This window comes from Dreissena polymorpha, chromosome 5, assembly GCF_020536995.1.
Source record: "Dreissena polymorpha isolate Duluth1 chromosome 5, UMN_Dpol_1.0, whole genome shotgun sequence".
Classification (NCBI taxonomy): domain Eukaryota; kingdom Metazoa; phylum Mollusca; class Bivalvia; order Myida; family Dreissenidae; genus Dreissena; species Dreissena polymorpha.
This window is the reverse complement of record NC_068359.1, coordinates 95438032-95457336: the sequence shown is the minus strand read 5'-3', so window position 1 is coordinate 95457336 and position 19305 is coordinate 95438032. Positions and strand designations below refer to the sequence as shown.

Sequence of the window (19305 nt, the reverse complement as noted above, 5' to 3'; positions counted from 1 at the left end):
AAATCATGTTATCTTAAGATTATGAATAAGTCGAGGAAGAGTCAGAACGCTACGGATTTTCAATACTGGGCCTGCTGAATCCGCATTTTAAACATGCCCTTGAAGCGTTCGATTTACACAGGTCGTAGTCACAGCTATTGTAAACAACATGGCGGACATTTTAGAAAAAGACGCGAATAACAATAACAATAACAATGACTACTTCTATCAAGTTTATTACAGTGTCTTTTACAGTTTCTAGTCATACTATGATACCAGTGTTTTCTGATTATTGAGTTTAATAAAGTTTGTAAACTTTTTTTTTTACAGATACATATTCTGTAAAAAAATCGCGGTACGTACCGCGATACAGTGTTGCCGTACCACGATATACCGCGGTACGCTCACGGCGTATCGTGACAGCCCTAGTGCCCTTTATATCTTGATACGCTATTGAATTAAAACAATGTGACCAATAGTTAAATGTGCGAATGTGTGCTTTACCTATCTTTGAAAAAATACAGGTTACCCATTATGTGTAACAGTGATATTGGAATGTTGATCATCTGAAACAAAATATATCAAGGTTTAAAAATAACAGGTGGTTATATATTTAAAGTGTAACAATTCACTTGCATACTCAAATGCATTAAACTATATTAATTTTGAACGTGTGGTGAAGTAGTTACTACCACTAAACAATTATCAAAAACGGAATACTGGTAACAACATATTTAAATGTTATTTAAACTTGTAAATCTCTCAACGGAATTGCACAAAAAATAACGAACAGTTATTAACAATTTTAAAGACAACATAAATTGGAAGAAGAAATAAATTAAGTACTGCACTGCATTCTACTGTGAAAACATGGTTGAAGTAAAACAGATTATCGGTTTTGTAACCTTTGGATTTAGCTGTCTTAGTGTCATCTTTGCAATACTGGCATTGGCTCTGGCCGACTGGGTCGTTGCAGGCACTCTTTCTGTTAGCGCGGGTCTGTGGCAAGGGTGTATTGATGACATTTGTGTTACTTATCCAGCAAGCGCAGGTATTTAACATTACAACGTTAACATTTTTTGGTTTGTTTAATATATATTGAAACATAAGTGGCAGTCTTTCATTACTGTTTTCTTATCTTCTCCTAGCATTAAATGTCGTTAGATTAAACTGTTTTCGTCTAGTACGTTCCCTACAATATATTGCTAAAACGTAGATGTGTGTAGTCTTAAAGAACTAGCTAGTTCTCACCAGCTTGGGACTAACATACGTTATTGTTATTTAGTTCAAGGATTTTTGCACGCAATACGCGCGATGGTTTTGCTCGGACTGTTCGCCATGGTAGGTGCCACTGCGATGACTGGCGTGCACGTGTTCTGTGCGAGGGACAACCGACTGGTCATGTACGCCAGCATTTGTCTGGCAGCTGTAGCTGGTATGTATACAGATGCGATTTGTTTTCATATAGTTGACAGGTCCGCCTCGATATTCTGCAAAATGCCGATGCACGTATAAGTAATTAGTTTAACGCCGCAATGCAATTAATATTCAATGTATACGTCAAGGCATAATACAGTATATTGCACCACAACGACATAAAAATCTGATAATTATATAAATGGCAATGACATTGTGATTATCTCATTAATAATTTAAATGTAATATTCATTTTCGTTTTAAAGTTTTCGTTTAATTAACAAATCATAGTTATTCACGTGTTGTTTCCTCTTGTTCAAGGGCTATTCCTTATGATCGGGTTCGCTATTTTTGCTGACAAGTCTCACATGTCTCAGGATATGACGGTTGCGACCTTTGGACCTTTGGACCCTGTGCATTGTTGCATGGCTCTCTGCGTGGGTCGTTGCTATCTTAAACGGCATAGTGGTGTTCGCCGGGAGAACAACAAACACCAATAGTACGATCTGATGTCACACCAACCAAAGTGGATACAGCAGCGGTTGCATGATTGGGGAGAAATAAATGTCATATCTTGTGATAACAAAACGTTAATATCAGTTTTGAATGACTGGAAAAAATGATAGTGCTATCGTGACCAAAATAATAATTGTTAAGTGATTTGAAAGAAACGATAACGCTTTCTTGAGCAAAAAGTATATCCGTTTTGCTTTTGTATTAATTGGGCTGGACAATTGAATCAATTAAAATCGGTGGCTTTAGGTAGTTTTGTCAAGTCGTACATTTCGCATTCTGACACGTTTTCAAAACAAGCACTCATATTCATAAATTACCATTGATAACATTAAATGGAATTACATTTTTAATATATTAAGATTATGTTTAATATTGAATGTTAAACCAAAGAATGTATTCTTCAATAAATTAACATGAAATTGGTGTGAATGACAAATTTGCAAATTGAGGACATCTTGGCATATTTTTATCATCCAACGACTCATTTACACAAGGAGAGGTATTAAGACTGTAAAAATACACTTCAGTTGTAATTCTTACAACGTAGCTTTTACTTGTAGTTTGTGTTTATTATGATGTGTAAAAATTATATTATAAAATTGCTCCTGACATGTTAAAATGTTGTAAATATTTAAACCATAATACAAACTTAACGTTTTTTTTTTTATATAGAATGCATATATTGGTTTAGGTTTCTTTATCGAGTGTAACGAGTGAATTTGTTATTTTATAAAACATAAAAAAAGAAATAAAAGAACAATCAATCAGTTACACCTGTTTACATATTTTTACAAATAGTTATTAGCTTTGCTAGAGTATGAACATGTGACACGTTTTGATAAACACGTTTTAAGTTTAAGTGTATTATAGTCTATGTACATATAGCACCATGTCCATATTATAGGGAACATAATTTGACTCTTATCAATAATTACATATAATTTGTCAAATGCAATCATCAACGACTGTAGTTTTACAGATATACTGGAAAACACGCAATTTAAAGTATTTATAGATTACTCGTAAATAAAAATGAACATACTATACATTACTTACAGTATATACATATGATATGATACAAAAATAAAATAACGGTTATACAAAATCTTTATTTTAAAGATAACAATAAACGACCATAAGACCAGTTAATGTTTACTATTTGGCTGCGCTATGTTTACACTCGTCTGTGTTTACTTTTAAGATTTGTCGAATACTAGTAGTTTATGTTCCCTTAGTGACAAGGTTTCAATATCACAAAACAGGCAACGCTTTGAGTGACAAACGCCTGTTCTGAAATGATAAGAGCATTGTTGTAAGTGTATATCTATAGGAAATATGTATTGCATGCAAAGTAGAAACTGGCACTCTATAAGCATTATAACTATGTTGCATTGGATGTAAGTCTATCATTTTGCAAAGCAATCTGGTTTTGTGATGCACAACGCAATGTGTGCGTCGTTTTTCAATGGACTTGTGCACAGATTTTCATATTCATTAAATGAATTAACTTACAAACATGTAATATAGAATGGTTTTATATAATATATATATTATATAAATGAAAAATGTTCCCTCCCAAGGGCACTTTAGAAAAAACTTGAGACGCAAAAGCTTACGCGCTATAACTACACCACGCAGGCGTATGAATTTGGATGATAGTTTCGTGTTTGTTTGTTTTTTGTAAATGTAAATAAACATATTTGAATACAGATACGATAGTTTGTCTAACTTGGATTCATGTTTTACGCTCTTTAGCACATTTTTTGTATTAGGTTTAGGAATTGTTCATAATATTACGCTCGGCCCATAGGTGCGTGAAAACATAACTGCACTTTATTTTTCAGTACAAAACAAGCCTATTGGCATATAAGAACTTCTCGACACGGACGCAGGGTGTTCTCTTTTTTTAAGGACGTGTTCGAATTGTTTATATTTAAAACGCACAAACCCTTTTCCAAACACATATTATACATAGACAGACAACAATTGTTATCAATAATATAATTGTACGTTATTTCGCACGGTTCCAATGTTACATTTTATTTCATTTCAAACAAGCAATATTTTTTAACTGATATCCCCGCCTATAATTAATGTTGTGACGGACGGACTGACAGACGGACAACGCAACTTCTATATCACTCTGCCTTTGGCGGGGGTATTAACTCCATATATTGTACATTAAAACGTGTGTAAATGAAGCAGGCATATAAAAAGGCCGAAATTAATCTTCGTTCATTTTATTAATCTCCTCGTTCTTAGTTACATGAAATAAATGATCAAACAACAGCAGCAATATAGACAAGTTTTGAGATATTTTAACCTCTTCACTGAGGAAACGTAAACTATTTCAATCTTAATATAAACGCAATGCAAGCATAGCGCTACAAAAAAAAAACTCGCCATTAACTTGCCTTTTGATTGTTCCGGTCTATCTTTACAATAATGAAAATGAATAAAAGTCATGAATTGTTTCATGAAGATTAGACTGAAAATGCGACTTCTAGAGAGTTTACAAGGTTAAACTATCATCATATAAAGAAAAACTACCCAACCCTCTGGCAGGCATGTTTTTGAGTAACCGGAACCACTTTAGAACTCTTACGAGATGTCATTAGAGCAATTGTTATGGCAATATTACATGAAGATTGGACTATAAATGTGACTTTAAGAGTATTAAGGTTTTACTACAGCCATATAGGGTAAACTTCCCCGCCCACTGACGACCATGTTTTTTAACAGACCTGAACCATTGTCGAACTCGGCCAAGATACCATTAGATGTTCTGACCAAGTTTTATGAAGATTGGACAACACATGCGACTCCTAGAATGTTGACAATAATTTTCTCTAATTTGAATTTCTGGCCTTGTTTTTGTCAACACTTGACCAAGTTTCGAACTTGACCAAGATATCGTTGGGAAAAATATTATGACCAAGATTCATGAAGATGGGACAATAAATATGGCCTCTAGTTTTAAGATGGTAATTGTTGATGAGACAAGAGGGACAAGAGGCGAATGTAAAAATTTAATTTCCAGTTTTATTTTTGTGTACGTTTTTTTAATAAAACGGGCTCCCAGTCATAAGCCCCACTGATGTATCATTGAATAATGAATCTCAACATACAGGTGTTGCAAGAGATTGCCGGCAAATACACATGTTTGAATGCCATCAAATAAGACTATTTTTAGGTAAACTAAGATTAACCCTTTCAGTGCGGGAACCGAATTTTGAAGGCCTTTGCAAACAGTTTGGATCCAGATGAGACGCCACAGAACGTGGCGTCTCATCAGGATCCAAACTGTTTGCTATTCTGATAGTATTCTTTGAAAAAATTCGAAGAATATGCTTATTTTAGAAATTCAGCAGACGACATTTTAGCAGAAGACAATTTCCCAGCATGCAAAGGTTTAATGCATGTGCAAAATGTCCTCCCAGATGAGCCTAAGCAGGGCCTTACCTAAATTTTAGTATAAAAGAGACCGTCTTTACATGAAAAATTCCTTAAAAGCTGAAAGTATGTCCCTGATTAACCTAAGCTTATTTCACAGGCTACTCTGGGACGACACTTTACACACCGTTTTCCAGGAACAACACCCACATATGCTAGTTCCATGGTTCCAACGACTCATATGATGGATTTTTTGGTCTCACTAAATACATCCACTGCAATAAAACAACTTGATTAAGTAACAGTTTATTCCATCCTTGAACAATCAGCATGACATCTCAATTCTATTAAAATCCAGATTCAAAATTACAGTTAATCCATTAAAGACATAAAGCGTAAGAAATATATATATATATATATATAAAGTCAAATAATACTTAAAAACCTTTTTTTAGCTGTTGCCACATTTAATTAGGGTTGTCATTATTCCTGTTAATGCTATAAAGTACAAGTACATATTGAAGACACTTAAAGGGGCCTTTTCATAGATTTTGGCATGTATTGAAGTTTGTCATTAGATGCTTTATATTGATAAATGTAAATATTTGATCTAAAAAGCTCCAGTAAAAAAAACAAGAATACATTTAAAAAAAGAAAAAAAAGTTATCCCTATCAGGGCTTGAACCACTGACCCCTGGTTTGTTGGAGTAAAAGTCTACCACTTAGACCACTCCGCCATCTGTGCTTATACAATCAAGGATGTATTTTATACTTTATATAAGCATTCCTCATAGTTTCACAAAATATAACGACAACACAAGAACTCTCCAAATTATTCAACCTTCTCGCGTTGCAATGCTTTATAATTTTTAAATCGCCAAAAGATGCATATAATCGCTATTTTAGAGCGTGGTAAAAGCTCAGTACTACTGTTTCTTCACAAATATCATAACTAAAAAGAACATTTGCAAATCTGAAACAATTTTTTATAATTTTGTCAATTTACCAAAATGTGAAAAGGCCCCTTTAATACACAATTATGTTTACAATGAATAATTAACTTCAAAAGGGGTTAAATTAGTCTAGCATTGAACAAATGTTGTATAACAAGAGTCTGCTGTTGAAAGAGACCAAAAGAAATGTTTATAGTTATTTATGTGGAAAGACTTTCAGTCCAATATAAGTTTCAAGTAAATCATAACTAAAATTTAAAGCATCAATCACACTTGAAAAACAATCTAACAAAACAATGCATATCAATAAAACAATTAATATATTTCTAATCTTAGACACAAATACACAATATATATTGTTGGCATTATTTTTGTAATTGAACCTTTCAAGAGTATGAACGCTGAGCAAGAGGTCTTAACACTAAAAGTCAAGATTTTTTTTTTTTTCTAATTTCTTTCACTATGTATGATAAAATATGTACACATTCCGATGCAATCATTCAGTTTGGTGTTTGCTTTCACATAAAAAAAATTGAGCCTTGTTCTGGGAAAACTGGGCTTAATGCATGTGCTAAAAGTGCTATACCAGATTATGTTCAGACTGCACAGGCAAGTCTTGGACATCACTACACACACGCAGTAACCCATTTATGCCTAGCATCTACAAAAAAAAGGTCTTGGCAAACAGCGTAGACCCAGATGAGACGCCGCATGATAGGGCGTCTCATATTATGGGTCTGCACTGTTTGCTTAAAGGAATTTCTGTAAGAAATATTTTAAATATAGAAATAAATATACTAGACATCCCTAATTTTGGAAATAAATTGAACCAATTTAGAAGGATGGGAGAGTCACCTAGGCATAAATGGGTTAAGCCCAGTTTTCCCACAATAATTTAACACTATACCTCTTTCTTATCTGCTGCACAATTAACCAAAACCAGTCCCTGCAAAAGTTTGCCAAATTGTGTTAACCCTTAAAGCGCTGGAGCCGAATTTTAAAGGCCTTTGCAAACAGTTTGGATCCAGATGAGACGCCACAGAACGTGGCGTCTCATCAGGATCCAAACTGTTTGCTATTCTGATAGTATTCTTTGAAAAAAAATGAAGAAAATGCTTATTTTAGAAATTCAGCAGACGACATTTTAGCAGAAGACAAATTACCCAGCATGCAAAGCGTTAATGTCTGTTTAACTTCTATAAGTCCAAGATAAATTTCTCCATACGTGACCTCATCGCCGGTGAAAAATGTTGGTCAAGTACACATTTAATTGCTGGTAATAGTTGCACGATTTTGGATTCCAGACTTTGCGACCAGTAAAACAAGAAACCGTCGGAGACGGGTGATGCTCCCCAAAGTTTTTTTGTCACAATATTGCACTATATATTCAGATAAAAAGAAAACGTCTTGAGGGCACAGTAGTTGGGGGGACAATAATTTTTATATAGAAAATTTCAAAGGGCCATAACTCTGTGAAAAATCATCCGATCAGAACCCGCTGATAATATGCACATGTCCTCTTGGTAGTGAAGCTTCCCATAAAGTTTGATTGAATTCCAGTCATTAGTTGCTGAGAAATAGCCCAGACAAAAATTTTGCACGGACGGACACACTGAGGGACTGACGAAGCGGCGACTTTATTTATTTTGGGGAGCATAAAAATATATGGATTTTTTGCTTAAGCAGAAACTGAAAAATGGGTACAAAATCAAGGCATTTTTGGAATCTCCTTCACTTGAGCACATTCTCTGATTTTCCTCTCCAAGTACATCAGCTGATCTATACGCTTGGCGATGTGACGGACCCATTCTGCATGTGGAACCTACAAATAATATGTGTATGGGCATAATGCATGTGCGTTAAGTGTCGTCCCAGATTAGCCTATGCAGTCCGCACAGGCTAATCAGGGACGACACTTTCCGCTTAAATTGGATTTTTGCGGACTGCACTGGCTAATCTTTACGACACTTTACGCACATGCATAATGCCCAGTTTTCTCAGAACTCAACTCATATAATATTTCCATAAATATTGCAGCCTTATTCCCAGATCTTACGGCTACAAAGGATCATCTTTCAAAATGTAAAAAGACTACAAATATCAAGAAATAGCATGTTAATCGCCAAAATTCAATTGACAATTTGAGTTGGAAATATGTTTTTACTAATTCACTTATGTTTATATAAGAGAAAAAAAACTATAAGAAATTTCTTTCATAAAAAGGAAAATACTAAAAAACAAGAGCTGTCTCCATCGGAAGACATATGCCCCCAAAAAACGCTTTTTCGAAACCTAAATGCAGATTTTGAAACCTTAACGAGGACCCTAAGTTCAAGGTCCAGGTCAAAGGGGTCAAAATTTGTGTGCGTAATGAAAGGCCTTGTCCATATACACATGCATACCAAATATGAAAGTTACATCTGAAGCGACATAGAAGTAATGAGCATTTTTGGAGTGGAAACGCAATTTTTTGATGATTCAAGAGCCATAACTCGCATATGCCTGGGTAAATTTGGCTGATTTCGAACTTAACCTAGATTGTTTTGCCTCACACATTTTTATGAAGTTTGGTGAAGATCGGATGACAAATTGCTTGAGTTATTGAGCGGAAACGAGAACAAACTCAATTTTTCGATGATTCAAGGTTAGTAACTCAGAGTGTTTTGGTCAATTTGGCCTATTATCGAACTTAACCTAGATTTTATTGCCTTACTAGTTTTTATGAAGTTTGGTGAAGATCCGATGACAATTGCTTGAGTTATTGAGCGGAAACGAGAAAAAACTCAATTTTTCGATGATTCAAGGGCAGTAACTCAGGAGTGTCATGGTCAATTTAGCTGATTATTGAACTTGACCTAGATCTTATGACTTTACACATGTTCATGAAGTTTGGTGAAGATCAGGTGAAGATCCTATGACATTTGCTCGAGTTATTGAGCGGCAACGAGAAAAATCCCAATTTTACGATAATTCGAGGGCCGTAACTCAGGAGTGTTTAGGTCAATTTGGCCGATTATCAAACTTGACCTAGATGTTATAGCCTAACACATATTCATGAAGTTTGGTGAAGATCTGATGACAATTACTTGACTTATTGAGCGGAAACTAACATAACAAGAGCACCGCCTTGCGGGTGCAGACCGCTCATCTATTTTCTTTTTAAAGGTGAATGGACTCTCATTTTCAATCACAAAGGAGGGAGGGGTGGGTGCGATGGTTGGACGGTATTTCAAACATAAAATAATCAAAATAAATAGTTTTGTTTTTTAACCGTTTAAAAAAAAAATTGGGGAGGGGGTGGGGTAGGGGGGGGGGGGGTATAGTGTGAGGGTGTGGTGGTCATTTGTGAGATGATCTAACAAAAAAAAAAAAAATAGGGGGGGGGGGCACGGGCGATGGTTTCGGTGAAGTCTATTGTGGTATGTCAGGTAAGAGTAGTTTTGTCAAAGTATCAATCAAATCTAATCATAAATAAAGAAGTTATGGCAATTTTAGCAAAATTTAATAATTTGACCTTGAGAGTCAAGGTCATTCAAAGGTCAAGGTAAAATTCAACTTGCCAGGTACAGTAACCTCATGATAGCATGAAAGTATTTGAAGTTTGAAAGCAATAGCCTTGATACTTAAGAAGTAAAGTGGATCGAAACACAAAATTTAACCATATATTCAAAGTTACTAAGTCAAAAAAGGGCCATAATTCCATAAAAATGACATCCAGAGTTATGCAACTTGTCCTTTTACTGTACCCTTATGATAGTTTGCGAGTGTTCCAAGTATGAAAGCAATATCTATGATACTTTAGGGGTAAAGTGGACCAAAACACAAAACTTAACCAAACTTTCAATTTTCTAAGTATAAAGGGCCCATAATTCCGTCCAAATGCCAGTCAGAGTTACATAACTTTGCCTGCACAGTCCCCTTACGATAGTTAATAAGTGTTGCAAGTATGAAAGCAATAGCTTTGATACTGTAGGAATAAAGTGGACCTAAACACAAAACATAACCAAATTTTCAATTTTCTAAGTATAAAAAGGACACATAATTCTGTCAAAATGCCAGTCAGAGTTACATCATTACTTTGCCTGCACAGTCCCCTTATGATAGTTAGTAAGTGTTGCAAGTATGAAAGCAATAGCTTTGATACTTAAGGAATAAAATGGACCTAAACACAAAACTTAACCAAAATTTTCAATTTTCTAAGTATAATTTTCTAAGTATAAAAAGGGCACATAATTCTGTCAAAATGCACGCCAGAGTTATCTAACTTTGCCTGCCCAGTCCCGTCATGATAGTAAGTAAGTGTACCAAGTTTGAATACAATAGCATTGATACTTTCTGAAAAAAGTGGACCTAAACGCAAAACTTAACCAAAATTTTCAATTTTCTAAGTATAAAAAGGGCACATAATTCTGTCAAAATGCACGCCAGAGTTATCTAACTTTGCCTGCCCAGTCCCCTCATGATAGTAAGTAAGTGTACCAAGTTTGAATGCAATAGCATTGATACTTTCTGAGAAAAGTGGACCTAAACGCAAAACTTCACCGGACGCCGACGCCGAAGCTGACGCCAAGGTGATGACAATAGCTCATAATTAAAAAAAAAAAAATAGATGAGCTAAAAATCATCATGCACCAAACAGCTCAGCTTTTTTACCAAAGCCTAAACAAATACATGAACAGGCTAACTTTTTTCAGTGAATCATGTTTGTAAAATGAATTTTATAAACTAACCGTTAATTATGAGTGCATAAAATCTGTTAAGATTTTAGATTGGTAAACTGTTTGAAAATTCATAATGAAGCATGCAACATTTTTACAATTCATAACACTAAATGTTACCAATGAGCAATGATAGCATACAATATCTTTGTTAATAAGCCAGCTTACAAAAACAGTGTTGGGATTTTTCGCCAGTAGATGCTGCATGCAGATCTCAGTCGCACGGGACGGCACGAGTGTTTCCCCGCCCTTCAGGAAGCAACTGAAGTCTTGAACCTTGATCCATATCCTAGGTATGAAATAATGAACCAGACCAAAAATAAAGTACAATGCAATGCATATAATAATTATCAAAGGCTTTATTTAATTGATAGAATTCTGAATTTATATATAGAATTTATAAGTCGCTGTGGTGAAGTGGTTATTGTGTCTGCTTAGCGACCAGGTGGTCACGGGCTCAATCCCAGCTGAAAGAGATTTCTTTAGATTTTTCCCCCAAAGACAACAAGAACTGGTTCTATCCAGAGACAAGACAACAAGAACTGGTTCTATCCAGAGACAAGACAACAAGAACTGGTTCTATCCAGAGACAAGACAACAAGAACTGGTTCTATCCAGAGACAAGACAACAAGAACTGGTTCTATCCAGAGACAAGACAACAAGAACTGGTTCTATCCAGAGACAAGACAACAAGAACTGGATCTATCCAGAGACAAGACAACAAGAACTGGATCTATCCAGAGACAAGACAACAAGAACTGGTTCTATCCAGAGACAAGACAACAAGAACTGGTTCTATCCAGAGACAAGACAACAAGAACTGGTTCTATCCAGAGACAAGACAACAACAACTGGTTCTATCCAGAGACAAGACAACAAGAACTGGTTCTATCCAGAGACAAGACAACAACAACTGGTTCTATCCAGAGACAAGACAACAAGAACTGGTTCTATCCAGAGACAAGACAACAAGAACTGGTTCTATCCAGAGACAAGACAACAAGAACTGGTTCTATCCAGAGACAAGACAACAAGAACTGGTTCTATCCAGAGACAAGACAACAAGAACTGGTTCTATCCAGAGACAAGACAACAAGAACTGGTTCTATCCAGAGACAAGACAACAAGAACTGGTTCTATCCAGAGACAAGACAACAAGAACTGGTTCTATCCAGAGACAAGACAACAAGAACTGGTTCTATCCAGAGACAAGACAACAAGAACTGGTTCTATCCAGAGACAAGACAACAAGAACTGGTTCTATCCAGAGACAAGACAACAAGAACTGGTTCTATCCAGAGACAAGACAACAAGAACTGGTTCTATCCAGAGACAAGACAACAAGAACTGGTTCTATCCAGAGACAAGACAACAAGAACTGGTTCTATCCAGAGACAAGACAACAAGAACTGGTTCTATCCAGAGACAAGACAACAAGAACTGGTTCTATCCAGAGACAAGACAACAAGAACTGGTTCTATCCAGAGACAAGACAACAAGAACTGGTTCTATCCAGAGACAAGACAACAAGAACTGGTTCTATCCAGAGACAAGACAACAAGAACTGGTTCTATCCAGAGACAAGACAACAAGAACTGGTTCTATCCAGAGACAAGACAACAAGAACTGGTTCTATCCAGAGACAAGACAACAAGAACTGGTTCTATCCAGAGACAAGACAACAAGAACTGGTTCTATCCAGAGACAAGACAACAAGAACTGGTTCTATCCAGAGACAAGACAACAAGAACTGGTTCTATCCAGAGACAAGACAACAAGAACTGGTTCTATCCAGAGACAAGACAACAAGAACTGGTTCTATCCAGAGACAAGACAACAAGAACTGGTTCTATCCAGAGACAAGACAACAAGAACTGGTTCTATCCAGAGACAAGACAACAAGAACTGGTTCTATCCAGAGACAAGACAACAAGAACTGGTTCTATCCAGAGACAAGACAACAAGAACTGGTTCTATCCAGAGACAAGACAACAAGAACTGGTTCTTATCCAGAGACAAGACAACAAGAACTGGTTCTATCCAGAGACAAGACAACAAGAACTGGTTCTATCCAGAGACAAGACAACAAGAACTGGTTCTATCCAGAGACAAGACAACAAGAACTGGTTCTATCCAGAGACAAGACAACAAGAACTGGTTCTATCCAGAGACAAGACAACAAGAACTGGTTCTATCCAGAGACAAGACAACAAGAACTGGTTCTATCCAGAGACAAGACAACAAGAACTGGTTCTATCCAGAGACAAGACAACAAGAACTGGTTCTATCCAGAGACAAGACAACAAGAACTGGTTCTATCCAGAGACAAGACAACAAGAACTGGTTCTATCCAGAGACAGACTCAAAAGCATTTCAATAAGCCTTCAGCTTTTGATGCGATCAAGTTTAAATAAATAGGTAGAAAAACAAGAGGGCCTGAAAGGCCCAAAGTCGCTCACCTGAGATAACAAGATATTATTGGGACAAATCTTCTGACCAAGTTACACGAAGATCGGAAAATAAATGTGGCCTCTAGAGTGTTAACAAGGTTTCACTATAGCCATTTAAGGAAAAATGCCCCGCCCCCTGGCAGCCATGTTTTTCAACCAACCAGCATCGATTTTGAACTCGTCCAAGATATTATCGAGATGAATCTTCTGACCAAGTTTCATGAAGATCTGACAGTAAATGTGGCCTCTAGAGTGTTAACAAGATTTTACTAAAGCCATATAAGGAAAAATGCCCCGCCCCTTGGAAGCCATTTTTTTGGAGCAAACATAATTATTTTTGAACTCATCCAAGATATAATTGAGACCAATCTTCTGACCAAATTTCATGAAGATTGGACAATAAATGTGGCCTCTAGAGTGTTAACAAGGTTTTTCTATAGCCATATAAGGAAAAATGCCCCGCCCCTGGTGGCCATGTTTTTAAAGCAACCAAAACCATTTAAAACTCATCCAAGATATCATTTGGACAAATCTTCTGACCAAGTTTCGTGATGATCGGAAAATAAATGTGACCTCTAGAGTGTTTACAAGGTTTTACTATAGCCATATAAGGAAAAATGCCCCGCCCCCTGGCGGCCATGTTTTTCAACCAACCGGCATCATTTTCGAATAGGTCCAAGATATTATTGGGATGAATCTTCTGACCAAGTATTATGAAGATCAGACAATAAATGTGGCCTCTAGAGTGTTAACAAGATTTTACTATAGCCATATAAGGAAAAATGCCCCGCCCCTTGGCAGCCATGTTTTTCAAGCAAACGTAACCATTTTCGAACTCATCCAAGATATCATTGCAACCAATCTTCTGACCAAATTTCATGAAGATGGACAATAAATGTGGCCTCTAGAGAGTTAACAAGGCAAATGTTGACGCTGCACAACGGACGACGGACAAAAAGCGATAACAAAAGCTCACCATGAGCACGTTGTGCTCAGGTGAGCTAAAAACAACATTTTTATGCATAGGTAAATTTTTCCAACAGTTGGAAAGGGACAAATACTCAATCACCATGCAATGTTAATAAACAAGAGGGCCAAGATGGCCCTAGTTCCCTCACCTGAGAAGAGTGTGTTCATTGAATTTTTACCAGATGTATTGGGCTGTTTGTAAAACATGCATGCCTGCATATGGGCTGTCAGTTGTAATGGCAGCAATTGTGTGAATATGAATATACTAGTCATTTTGACTTTGACTTTTGACCTTGGTTTCTTGAGTTGTCATCTGGACACCATTTTACAGTGTTGAGTCATTGTTATTAAGACGTTTGACCTAGTGACTTGAACATTATGTTGGTCATCTGCCAGTCATGATCAATGTAACTAAGAAGATCATGAATCTAGGCGTAAACATTGTCAGTAAATATCAAGAAACAATTTTATTGTTTTGAGTCACTGTGATGATGATCTTTGATGTAGTGATTTGAAATTTAAAAGGGGTATTTTTATAATCATGATCAATGTACCAATGAAGTCTTTATCCTAGGTGAAAGTGTTTTTGAGTTATCATTTGAAAACCAATTTTTGTATTTTGAATCACTGTGACTGTCACCTTTGACCTAGTGACGAGAAGATCAATAGGGGTCATTGGTGAGTCATGATCAATGTAGCCAACAGTTAGCGTTTTACATTCCAAACCTAAATTTGGTACATGTAGCTGTATATTTTAGAACCCTTTATCAGCAGTAGCATATATCCATTGTTAATGTCTTCTTTAAACACAGCCTTTTGACCAGAGCTCACACACCAACAAGTTACAGCAAAATCTTATTCCTGATCCCATACATTAACTTCATAAACAATCAATGTGTGTATCCTTCAGCATGACGCATTCCTTCCTCTCTCTCATTATCAATGTTAGGCATCAATGGGTTGAAATCAAATTGAGTTGTGTGTGTTTGTTCTTGTGAACTTGTAGATTTTAGAGCACATATGAACTGTAGTGTCCTAGTCTGATAACACAATAATAATTGTATAGTGTTTTCATAGTTAACATGTTAAGATTTTAAATTACAAAACAAACAAATGAATTACATTCCATCTTGCATCGTTTCAAGGTCAGCCCACAGTTAGTCTGTCTGGAAATTGTCAATTTAGTGCTTTGTGTTTAATTACCAAAACAAAATAAAAATTTAAACCACAAACATCTTAAAAAAAGATGCAATGATTATAATAAAAAGGTTAAAGGTGCGGTTTATAGTCTGCTTCGATAAACCGCACCTTTAACCTTTAAACCCCACCTTTATAATGCACACATGTCAGATGGATAACAAAAGTTATATGATGTTCAAAACATCTACATGATAAATTTCATATTTGATTGATTTAATAAAAAAATTCTATCAACTTGACCATTATATTGTTTCATGATCCTAGGCGTAAGCTTTCTTGAGTTATCATCCAAAAACCAGTTTACTGTGTCAAGTAACCGTGACCTTGACCTAGTGACCTGAAAGTCAATACGGGTCATCTGCAAGTCAAGATCAATGTACCTATGAAGTTTCATGATCCTAGGCATAGGCCTTCTTGAGTTATCATCTGGAAACCATTTTTATAAGTTAAAACACCGTGATCTTGACCTTTGACCTAGTGACCTGAAAATCAATAGGGGTCATCTGCGAGTCATGATCAATGTACCTATGAAGTTTTATCATCCTAGGCATAAGCGTTCTTGAGTAAAACAATTTTACTATTTTGGGTCACCTCAATGTACCTATGAAGTTTCATGATCCTAGGCGTAAGCATTCTTGAGTTATCACCCGGAAACTATTTTTCTAAGTTGAGTCACCGTGACCTTGACCTTTGACCTAGTGACCTGAAAATCAATAGGGGTCATCTGCAAGTCATGATCAATGTACCTATGAAGTTTCATGATCCTAAGCATAAGCGTTCTTGAGTTATCGTCCGGAAACCAATTTACTATTTCGGGTCACTTTGACCTAGTGACCTGAAAATCAATAGGGGTCATCTGCAAGTCATGATCAATGTACCTATGAACTTTCATGATTTTAGGCATTAGCGTTCATGAGCTTTCATCCAGAAACCAGTTTACTGTTTCGGGTCACCATGACCTTGACCTTTGATCTAGTGACCTGAAAATCAATAGGGGTCATCTGTGAGTCACGATCAATGTACCTATGAAGTTTCATGATCCTAGGCATAAGCGTTCTTGAGTTATCATCCAGAAACCATTTTACTATTTCGGGTCATCGTGACCTTGACCTTTGACCTAGTGACCTCAAAATCAATAGGGGTCATCTGCAAGTTATGATCAATGTACCTATGAAGTTTCATGATCCTAGGCGTAAGCGTTCTTGAGTTATCATCCGGAAACCATTTTACTATTTCGGGTCACCGTGACCTTGACCTTTGACCTAGTGACCTCAAAATCAATAGGGGTCATCTGCGAGTCATGTTCAATGAACCTATGACGTTTCATGATCCTAGGCCTAAACGTTCTTGACTTATCATTCGGAAACCATCTGGTGGACAGACATACAGACCGACATGAGCAAAACAATAAACCCTTTCTTCTTCGAAGGGGAGCATACAAATGTGACTCTCATAGTGTTCTATCACAAGGTTTGACCGAAACCATTTTTGAACTCAACTGTTGTATCAAAGAAAAAAATGTTCTGACCTAATTTCATGAAAATTGGTCCAAAAATGTGACTTCTAGAGTGTTAACGTTTTCACTATATACACATAGAGAAAAATGCCCGCCCACTGGCGGCCATGTTTTTTCACCGATCCGAACCATTGTCGAACTCGTCCAAGATATCAATAAAACCAATGTTTTGACCAACTTTCATGATGATTGGGCAAAAATTGTGACTTCTAGTGTTTACAAGGTTTCTCTATAGCCAAATAAGGAAAACTGCCCCGCCCACTGGCGGCCATGTTTTTCAACAGACCGGAACCACTTTTGAACTCAATCAAGATATCATTAAGACAAACATTTTGACAAAGTTACATGAAGATTGAACATAAAATGTGACTTGTACAGTGTTTACAAGTTTTTTGTGTTTTTTTTACCTAGTGACCTAGTTTTTGACCCAGCACAACCCAGTTTCAAACTCGGCCGAGATTTTATTGGGGTAAAGCTTCTGACCAAGTTTCATGAAGATGGGACAAGAAATGTGGCCTCTAGAGTGCTTACGAGCAAATGTTAACGGACTGACAGACGGACGACGGACAAAGACCAGTCAGAAAAGCTCACCTGAGCAATCAGGTGAGCTAAAAAGCAGGGTAATTTACATGTACCTGTCTCATGGATCTTAATGAATACCCTCTGAATAAAGTGGATGATTTTCCAATAAACTGTGATAAATTAGAGTGTTCTGTTTGTTACAGTATCGTTATTTTGAATTTTTAGATTATTAGAGATCATTTTAAAACATGAATTAATACCGCCACACATCTATGTTCATGGGCAATTATTGCAGGAATATGTTTCAACATGAACCAATTTAATTGCTTAAGAAACACAGAGTAGTCAGTATAATTTTTTTTATCATTTTATGCAGACTTACTGAGCACAACAAGACCCAAGGAACTCAATTACTTAACCCATTTATGCTTAGTGTCTAGAAAAAAGGCCTTGGCAAACAGCGTAGACCCAGATGAGACGCTGCATGATGCGGCGTCTCATCAGGGTCTGCGCTGTTTGCTATAAGACGCCGCATAATGCGGCGTCTGTCTCATCAGGGTCTGCACTGTTTGCTAAAAGGAATTTCCGTAAGAAATATTCGAAATATAGAAATAAATAAATTAGACATCCCTAATTTTGGAAATAAACTGATCCACTATAGAAGGATGGAAGAGTCCACTAGTCATAAATGGGATAAAGGCACAGGCATGGGCCCAGTATCATGAACATTCTCAATTTTGTAAGCTTAACTCAGACGATGACATTTAAGTTTCCAATCCGCTGATTATTGAGAATGTCCGTCCGCGCACAAACAATCTCAAATCTCAGCTACAACAGTGATTTTTTTTGCTCAAAATTACAGCCGATTTTCGGCTGCTTCCCTATTGCAAAATTCCACGTTTTTTCCCAAAAATCTGACCAAAATTTTCCCCAAAAAAGCCCAATTTCCAAAAAAACATTTATTTTTTTTAAAGAAAGAAGTCTCCTATGACTTAATTATGATTTCTTAACTCTATATCTCAACTTTATTTCTTTAACATCCTACAAAATATATAACTTTAATGTTGTCCTTTTTGTCGATAAATAATTTTCAAATTCGCCTTTTTAATTGATTGTAAAAAAATCCCAATTTGACCAGATTTTTTTTCTCAAAATGGCTAGAAAACCCCCTGAACATGCACTTAAAAACAATATTAATTCTGTTACTTATAATCATATTTGTAATGCTTAATTTTTCCCAATTTCATGGTTTATCGCGCTATTTTTCCCAATTTCATGGTTTATCGCGCTAATTTCCCAATTCAAATGGCACAGGCTGTTAAAATAAAAGCAAAAAAAATCACTGTACAAGAATATGTACATATTCCTCCTCAAACTAAGGATCGAGGCCGACTCAAAACTTAAAAAAATATTCTGTCAACACCATATTGATCATGATGATTATGGTAAACTTATTTTACAAAAACTTAGAAAAAAAGTTGAGTAAACATATTGAATGAAGCATTCTTGTGATACTAGTCCCTGATCATTTAGATTAGTCATCAAAAACGCTGTCACACCAACCTCGTAGCTCCGGCAGCCTCCTCAAGTTTCTTTGCCTTTCCATCGTCACCAACAAATATCTCAAAATCTACAATAAGCACAAACAAACCTTTTCAATAAGAGGCAATTA

General features: G+C 36.2%; 2 protein-coding genes and 1 long non-coding RNA gene across 3 annotated transcripts in view; 1 reads left to right on the top strand and 2 right to left on the bottom strand.

The window, feature by feature from the left end:
• Positions 1-409: 409 nt before the first annotated feature.
• Positions 410-1799, bottom strand: LOC127880673 (uncharacterized). The gene is made up of 3 exons (XR_008049693.1): positions 1695-1799; positions 885-1469; positions 410-545 (listed from the first exon to the last, which is right to left on the bottom strand). It is a non-coding gene; the product is annotated as an uncharacterized LOC127880673 (long non-coding RNA).
• On the top strand, positions 835-2355 carry LOC127880671 (uncharacterized). The gene is made up of 3 exons (XM_052428006.1): positions 835-1030; positions 1265-1414; positions 1717-2355. Exons 1-3 carry the CDS (start codon positions 850-852, stop codon positions 1893-1895), a joined length of 510 nt encoding a protein of 169 aa, XP_052283966.1. The 5' UTR covers positions 835-849; the 3' UTR covers positions 1896-2355.
• Positions 2356-5594: 3239 nt separating this feature from the next.
• LOC127880668 (uncharacterized) overlaps positions 5595-19305 on the bottom strand; it is a 52151-nt gene continuing 38440 nt past the window's right edge. The window contains exons 8-10 of the mRNA XM_052427999.1: positions 19197-19263; positions 11144-11264; positions 5595-8079 (exon numbers count right to left, since the gene is read on the bottom strand). Of these exons, the coding sequence (XP_052283959.1) occupies positions 7966-8079; positions 11144-11264; positions 19197-19263 (302 nt within the window). The 3' untranslated portion in view covers positions 5595-7965. The remainder of the gene's footprint in view (positions 8080-11143; positions 11265-19196; positions 19264-19305) is intronic.